The sequence below is a fragment of the Hakea prostrata genome, chromosome 1 (genome assembly GCF_041222555.1).
Source record: "Hakea prostrata isolate BN-2017 chromosome 1, UWA_Hpros_2, whole genome shotgun sequence".
Lineage (NCBI taxonomy): Eukaryota > Viridiplantae > Streptophyta > Magnoliopsida > Proteales > Proteaceae > Hakea > Hakea prostrata.
The window spans coordinates 66,745,639-66,754,611 of NC_142600.1; the positions used below are offsets into that span (position 1 = coordinate 66,745,639).

Sequence of the window (8,973 nt, forward strand, 5' to 3'; positions counted from 1 at the left end):
TGTTTTGGTTACAAAACGCATTTTTGTGTTTGTGGAGCCAATTGGGTACCCATGTAAACCTTTTTTATTTTTAGTTTTTTTTTTTTTTCTGCTTTGGGTTTAAGTGTAAACTCTTTGCCATTCTGATTTTGTTTCTCCAAATAAAAAAGGGAGAAGGAAAGGCAAGCATCTCTTTAAACCCTTTGTTGGTTGTTGATTGTTGTTGCGGGTGGTATTCATCATGGTGATCCAGGTTTCATACGAATCTCTTGGTCGTCTTACCTCCACCTTACTCATGAGAGAATTTTTTGCTTGGTCTGTGCAATAACCGTTGCCTTGGTGGGCGTTCTAAAATTGGTCATGTTAATGGACGGACCAAAGCTCTGATATTCTTGCCCCAAATATGGTGAATGGTTTGAATGATAACCAAGTTATGACTTGGCTTTTTAACTCCATGGAACCTCGGATATTGAGATTTTTGCTTACTCGAGGCTATCTCTGTGGATGCTTGTGTTATGTATGGACAAGTGATATTCCTCTAGAATCTATTGCACGGATTGCTCATGTTGAGCAAGGATCTTCTCGGTCTTTTTGACCATCTTGGAAACCTTAGTGGGCGAACTTCGTCGTGTCGTCCCAGCCCAAACTATTGATGATATATGAAGAGATGGCATGGCGTGTCTTTCAGTTGTTGATTTCGCCGAATATGAGACTTAAAAAGCGATCTTATGAATTCGAAATTCCACATTCACTCTTGTTTGTGCCACTATTCGGAGAGAGAGCTAGAGCGTGTTATGCATTCAATCTAAGCGGTGATCAAGTGAGACTCGCCCATGTTGCAAAACAAATATTTTTCCTAATTTTGGCTCGGAAATCAAGTCTCTTATGGTGTCATCTGGGGGTGTGGAACTCGACTTACTTATCATTGTGATCATTGTATCGTGATGGTCATTCTAAACGATGCTGTTGCACCTCACTTGCGTCCTTCTAAAGATCGACCCCACTAAAACATCGGATCCAAATTGTTGCGGCGTGCTCTTCTTGATTTTGGGGTTCTCTTGAACATTTGCATCTCAACTACACGTTCCTTCGGTCAAATAGTTCTGTTGCTCGGTGCTGAATCAAGCAATGTTGCTCACACCACCGGTACTCCCTTGCCCTTTCCACTTTATCTCGGAATTATTTTATAGTGGATTCGGTGCGCAATATGTGTCGTTCTTTATATTATTTATCTGATTTGAGTACTAAGAGTGTTCCTTCCTCCAATTACGGTTGCTAATGGCCCACTGTTCCTATTCAAGGACATGGGATTATTTATTTTCAATAGCGGATGCATTGTTTGTGCCATCTTTGTCTATGAATTTACTATCGGTTAGCAAGATCACTAAAAGTTTGAATTGTCATGTGATATTTTCCAAGGACAAAGTAATATTTCACGACAATGAGAACCGGAATGACGATTGGTGAAGGTCGCTGCAAGATGGTCTCTATGTGTTGGACTCTCCAAACAATGCTTTGGTTTCTTTGAGAAAACCCGAGAAATCCCAACTTTGGCATTGGCGTATGGGCCATCCTTCGATAGGATTCTAAATTTTTGAATTCATCTTTCTCTTTTGATTCAGTTGTTGTGATGCTTGTCATTTTGCTAAACAACATAGGTTGCCTTTTCGAGCAGTACTCATGTTTCGGTCGTTTTTGAGATTGTGCATTCGATGTTTGGTACTCTCCTGTGGATTCTAGAGATGGTTTTAAATTATTCATTAGTTTTATTGATGATAAATCACGAGCCACGTGGTTATATTTATTGCGATCCAAGAATGAAGTTAGAGATATTTCAAGATTTTTGCAAAATGGTTCACACTCAATTTCAGACGAGTATTAAAATCTTGCGGACGATAATGGCACGGTATACAAATACTCCTTTCCATTCCTATCTTAGAAATATGGGAATCTTGCATCAAACATCCTGTGTTGGCACATCTCAACAAAATGGAGTTGCTTGAGCGTAAGAATAGGCATTTCTTTGGAGGTGACCCGTTCTTTACTTTTCATGGAAATCTTCCTAAAATTTATTGGTCCGATCTTGTTCTTACAAGTTGTTATTTGATTAATCGTCTTCCAAGTAGTGTGTTACAATTCAAGATTCCACTGGAAGTTCTCTATAATCGTCCAATTACAATGACTCATCTTAGAGTATTTGGTTGTGTTGCTTATGTTCACTCGCAACATGGTAGAAAACTTGATCCTCGCTCTCAGAAGTGTGTATTTTTGGGGTATTCGACAGCACAAAATGGCTATAAATGTTATAATCCTTCCACCAAGAAAGTTTTTATTTCTCGTGATATTTCCTTTAATGAAACTCACATGTTTTATCCTGGCAGGAGTCAAATTCAGGGGGAGAATATGGATAATTATAATGAACTTGTTGTGCAGGAATTTGCTCCTACCCCATTACCAAGTATGCCAGATAGCTCATCGATCGACATTGAGCAACAAAATCTTGATACTCAAGAAGAACCACAAATATTGGTTCCACCTGAGAACGAACAGACATCATCTATACAAGTTCGAAGGTCAACTCGAGTCTCTAAACCTTCCATCAGATTGCATGACTTTACGTTGATGACATAGTTATCACTGGAGATAATCATCAGGAAATTACTACTCTCAAGCAATATTTGGATAAAACTTTTGACATCAAGGATCTGGGAAAACTTCGATATTTTCTTGGTATTGAAGCTGCAAGCTCTAGTAAGGGATTGTTTATTTGTCAAAGGAAGTATACTCTTGATCTTCTAAAAGAAACTGGAAAAATGGGTGTGAAACCAGCTAATTCTCCCATGGACTATAATAGCAAAGTGGTCAATGATTCTACTCCTTTGCAAGATATTGGTTGTTTCCAACGATTAGTAGGACGGCTAATTTATCTTACTATTACTAGACCTGATATTGCATATTCAGTGAGTTATGTGAGCCAATTCATGCATGTTCCTACCAAAGGACATATGGAGTTGGTAGACCGTATTCTATGTTACTTGAAGTCATCTCCAGGACGAGGTATATGGATGAAGAAAAATGGGAACACTATTATTGAAGGATTCTCCGATCTTGATTGGGCGGGTAATCCTATTGATCGAAAATCAACTACGCTCGCATATTTGTTGGAGGAAATCTAGTCACTTGGAAAAGTAAAAAACAAAGTGTGGTTGCCGTTCTAGTGCTTGAAGCTGAGTATAGAGCAATGGCATCTGCAACTAGTGAATTGATATGGATCAGATCTCTTCTTCAAGAATTAGGATTTGACGTTTTAGTCAACCTATGAAGCTCTTTTGTGATAATCAAGCGACTACTCACATTGCTTCCAACCCAGTTTCATGAAAGAACCAAACACATTGAGATTGATTGTCATTTTATTCGTGAGAAAGTCCAAGATGGAACTATTGAAACTCCATTCATAAGAAGTGAAGAGCAACTTGCAGATATTTTCACAAAAGCTTTATCCAAGGGAACATTCCAAAAACTATTGTCCAAGTTGACCTCAGATGTTATCTTCGATCCAACTTGAAGGGGAGTGTTATCGGATATTAGTCTTTCAGTGTAACATAAAGACTAATAGTCCCACTCATTGTAAAGTTCCTTTACTTGTAGAACTCTACTCATTGTAAAATACCACATCATGTACACTACCATCTCTATTTAAAGATAATGAAAGCTCTCCCCAGAACACAGTTGATTGGGAATTTCACCGTGGACGTAGACTTCACATTGAAGATCGAACCACGTTAAAATCTTGTATTCATTCGGAACAGAAAACATGACATGTGTTTGTGCCGAAAAGTATTTTGGTGAAGCCCGATTTGCATTTAGATTCTTTATTTGACAACCTAGATTAGCTTGAAAATTGTATGATGATTATATCTCATATTAGGATTTTTCTTTGTAAATATCCGACTCTCCCCCCTTTCTCTATAATTAATTACAATGAAGGAACCAAATCGCTATCTTGAGCTGGAATCGCACAAGAAATATGTTTGATTCAACGAGTCATCATCCCGATTCCGGTTCGAGTTGTAACACCGAAACTGATGACGGAATCACCCGATCCGGTTTCTCATACTCCGCTAAGGACACTCCAGTCGTCACTGGTCAGTGGTCACCACATGATTAGGTCTGCCTATGGCATGCCCGACCCACCCAACCTATCTATTAACTCTGTCACAAACAGCTTATCTAGCTTAGCTTGGCGCTTTCCGTGAAGCTTTCTTGTCTAACCTCTGCATTTCGATCCCTGCAGTATAAGATTTTATGTTCATCACATCCACATCTCTTAAAATTGCAGATTATCCACCACCTCCTCCGTTCCCAATCCTAGCTTTTGGCGTGAACACTTGCATCTCTTTCTTTCTCTCTCTCTCTCCCATACACTGACAGAGGTCCAGTTCCTCTATCTGCGGAGATGTAAGAGCTGAGCAACACAACACGTATGCTTTCTCCACTCAGAAGGTCTCTTTGCTAGCATCTGTCTGTCTTCTTCTTTCTTTGTCACTTCCACAACTTCCCAGACATGTTCAGATCAGTTATCTTATAGTCCTTGATGAATCTCTTAAAGATGAGAGTGAAAGAAGAACCCAGCTAGACACAATTCAAGCACCATCTTCTTCTGTTCCTCTGGACACGGTCACTGCTAGTGGTTATTACTGTATAAGTCTTTATTCACATATATATTCTGTCAATCCCTCCGAAAGCAGAAATGAACCAGTGTGTCCCAAGTTGGGATCTTGATAACAATTCCTCCCCCTCCACCGCTAGACTCACTCTCCATGCCGTCTCCAACACAGACTCCGCCGCCGCTGCTGCTGCTGTCGTCGCCGACGATAGCACGTTAGATTACGAAGTAGCAGAGTTGATATGGGCGAACGGTCAGCTAGGGTTACAGGGATTGGGTCCTCCTCGCATAGGTAGCAAGACCATCCCCACCCTCGTCTCCTCCTCTTCCTCCAAGTACTCTTGGCCTGAGAAGCCACGCGCTGGCGGCACGTTAGAATCAATCGTCAGCCAGGCCGCCCACTTGGTCCCTTCTAAATCAATCTCCCACGTCTCTAATGGTGTCACAACCGTCTGCGGCGGCGGAAACCAGCCAGCACCCTGGTTCAATCAGCAAGAAAGCGCCGCTTCTGCTGCTCTTCCTCACCCCATCAGCATGGATGCCTTGGTTCCTTGCTCAAAACCAACACCTTCCACTGCTGACGACGACGACGATGACAACGACGACGACAACGACGACGACCACCCTTCATCGCAAGTGCCGAATACTGATTCCTCCACTCCTGTTGGTTCCTGCAGCACACCACCGGAGAAGCAAGCGACACGCGCTAGAAAACGCGCCAAGGTGGCACACGAGGGAAGCAGCAAGAACAACAGCCCCAGCGCCAGCGAGACATTTGCCCTGGATAGTATTAGCATGCGTGACCCTACGCTCGACACGTGTGACGTTGAGCTCGATGTCACTTCCTTGGGCTCGCGTGAGAACACGAGCACTGTGAAGCCTTGGGCATCTTCTACAAAACCCTCCACCGTCGTCGGCGATGACTCCGTTTGTCACAGCAGACCTTATAAGGTTAATTATTTGTTTGAAGCCCTTTAATTTCTTCTTATTTTAATTTTTTCCCCCGAAAAGAATGAATATTAAAAGCTCTCTGTGTGTGTCATTTAAGTTGAAGAAGAGAGAGTCAAGGGAAGAAGAAGAGAGGAAGAAGAGTCAGTCAGGGAAGTCTTCAGTTAAAACAAAGAGGAGCAGAGCTGCTGATATTCATAATCAATCTGAAAGGGTATTTTCTTTTCTTTACTTTTTTTTTCTGCTGCTATTAGATTCATACAACTGATCAGTTATCATCTCATTAATGATCTCACAATTTTCTGTGTATGTTTAGAGAAGAAGAGATAAGATCAACCAAAGAATGAAGACTTTGCAGAAGATGATTCCAAATTCCAGTAAGGTATGGTCTTATCATCTTCACTGCCCACCTCAATTTACCCTCTTAATGGGTTTTTTTTAATAATATACAGTATGCTAGGACCTTCTGTGGATATCTATATCTCTCATCCATATGAAAACTATGAAAAATCAATAAAAAGGGAAGAGATAAAGAAAAGTAAGACACTAGCATACCAATAATGCTTCCTTTGTCACCCTAATTCTATTATTAAGGAAAATAAGAAAGATAATGGATCATTCCCACTTGCATGTTATGTCACATTTGTTTTCATGACATACATTATTTTCCCCTTATAAACAGATCAGACTCCTCTACTCCTTGGTCATATGTTGATCTAGTAGTCGAAAAGCTGGATCACATATTATTAAAATACGTGGCACACCCACAGTCGTAAGATGTACATGTGTCCCTTGAAAATGAGAAGATAGAGACAAATAATTACCTTTTAAGGAGTACGTACAATTCCATATAGAAGAACCAAGAACTGATGTGAATAGTTTTTTTTTCTTTGGTAGAAAGATGTAATTAGTTTTCAGGATTCAAGTAATGAGTTGTGGGGTCTTGCAACCCTTTTTTCTTTTCAAAACAATGTGGACCTCCATTGAATAGACTAGTCTCCCACCCTCTCATTGGTGTTGTCTTCCATTCAAATAATCATTTTCGTATAGAAAATAAATATTAACTAAAAAAAACTTGGCTCTGTACAAGCTTACTATTCCTACCAAGATCCTCTCTTCAGATATTTTTCAGAATCAATCATAAGTATTCAACTATATTAGAATGATAACAACTTATTTTCTTCCATGCAAGATTGCTTAAAGTATTATATTTTAAGTATCCAGTATAAAATTTTAAGGTTTATACTAATTGATCATGTCATATTGAGTAAAGGGGTTGGGTTGTTATCTATATCTGAAGGAGCTACTTTGACATATCTGTATTGAGACAAAATCTGGGTCCATTATTAAATGAGTATGTCTGATACAATATTGTAGAATTGGTAGAGAAGACAAACTGGGAAAAGGACAGTCACGCACAGGGAAAACCATTAAAATCACCAGAGTGGGGATGTGTGTGCTTGGTGCTTGGTGAGAGTGAGAAAAATATTTGTCGGATATCTTGTGGTTCAGAGATGAAGAGATGATCCAGTTGATATAGTTTACCACCAGTCAAGTGCAACACGCATGTAGTGTAACCTCGTGCAGATAATAAATGGGATCAAACCCAGCTCGCAGTACCTTTACACACCAATCCTTGGAAGCATTCACTACTACTACTACTACTACTACAACCATAAACACTTGTCTTTTGCATTGTCAAATCTGGCACTTATCTGGGTTCATGTTTGGCCAATAGTGGTACTCAGGTTTTCTTCTTAATATAAAGCAATGATTCTAATGCCTTGTTGCGGTGAAGATTAATTTTTAATATGTAAAATGTTATGCTGTTTGTTTTGGAATTTAAGAGACAGATTTTTTTCATAATTTTGAACTCTTCGAAAAGTCATAAACTGTTTGGAGGTCTTGTCTTGCTGATTTGAATATTTTTGATGCATACATTTTGGTCTTTTTCCTTGAAGTAGGGTTTTTACTTGTTTCTCTATACTTATAACCTCTCCAAAGGTTGAGAAGGGTAGAAAACAGTTAGGGTTGTATCTGTTCTTCTTCTACATAGTGAAAAACCATCTTGTTGTGGACATAATCTTTGAAGGAACCGCATAAATCTTGTTTTGTATGTATTGTTTGTGTTGCTGCTCTGCTAACACACCTTAATCCAACATTTGAAGCCTGTGGTTTATGGAAAGTGATTTATAACTATATTTTCTCCTCTTTGTGTTTGATTTGTCATAGACTGATAAAGCATCAATGCTTGATGAAGTGATTGAATATCTTAAGCAACTGCAAGCTCAAGTACAGATGATGAGTAGAATGATTCCACAGATGATGTTGCCAATGTCAACTATGCAGCAACAGCTTCAAATGTCTATGCTAGCACAGATGGGCATGGCTGGAATTGGGATGGGAATGGGAATGGGTGTGATGGATATGAATTTGATTGCTCGACCCAACTTACCCACAATCCCTTCTGTTCTTCATCCAACTGCTTTCATGCCTTTGGCTTCCTGGGATGTTTCTGGTGATCATCGCACTTCGACCTCGAATGCGAACATGTCTTCTGATCCATTGTCTTCATTTCTTGCTTGCCAATCACAGGTAAACAAAAGACTGTGTTTGTTTGTTTGTTTTTCTTGGTAAGCTTTGTTTTTTTTTTCTTTTCCTCATACATGTACGTGTTAATAAATATGTTTGTTTCCTTGCAGTCGATGACAATGGATAGTTACAATAGAATGGCTGCGTTGTTTCAGCAACTTCATCCATCACCAACTTCCAATACTAAGACCTAAAGTTTCAGAATTCACGTACGTAGTGTCTTTATCATTCAAAGTTACATGTATTTAATTGGTAATACATTGTCAAGATTTTCTTTAGGTGACGAACATTTGGTGTAGGAGAATTAATTTTCCCCCATCCCCTATTTTATGAGAAATTCTATTCCTTAATTTGTAAATCTGTTTGCAATTTTATATGTAATTTCCTTATTAAACTAGTTTGTTGCATAACCTCTTTATACAAGAGCCCTTGATAGTAATAAATATAGTGCCAAAGCCAATAAACATGTTTCAATTCAAACCAAAATATTGTTTGATCTTTTCGTCTCAAATTTTACTTTCTTGAAGTAAAAAATGTTTGCAATAAGATTTTACGTTGTTGAAGGACAAGGTTCCAAAAGTTGTAATACCATTAACAATATTCCCACTTTAGACACAAGTTATAATAGAATCCTTAAAAAATGATTCTAGTTCTCTGTTCTAGTTTAGTTATTTTCTCGTTAAGGGTAGCCCCTCGTCCATCACACATTTAGATAGGAGTCATAACTTGTTAATTTTCGTAAGTGTTACTTTCACCTGGTTATGTTGTAGAAGGATGAAAGTGTTATA

The 8,973-nt window shown here is 39.0% G+C and overlaps 1 protein-coding gene across 2 annotated transcripts; it reads left to right on the plus strand.

The window, feature by feature from the left end:
• The first annotated feature begins 4,206 nt into the window (after positions 1-4,206).
• Positions 4,207-8,683, plus strand: UNE10 (basic helix-loop-helix (bHLH) DNA-binding superfamily protein). Of its 2 annotated transcripts, none has more exons than XM_089141893.1 (5): positions 4,207-5,596; positions 5,700-5,807; positions 5,910-5,975; positions 7,826-8,188; positions 8,296-8,683. In XM_089141893.1, exons 1-5 carry the CDS (start codon positions 4,730-4,732, stop codon positions 8,377-8,379), a joined length of 1,488 nt encoding a protein of 495 aa, XP_088998019.1. In that variant the 5' UTR covers positions 4,207-4,729; the 3' UTR covers positions 8,380-8,683. The 2 variants fall into 2 exon arrangements, with proteins under 2 accessions (XP_088998019.1, XP_088998018.1); XM_089141892.1 differs by having other exon boundaries at positions 5,694-5,807; positions 8,296-8,676.
• Positions 8,684-8,973: the final 290 nt, after the last annotated feature.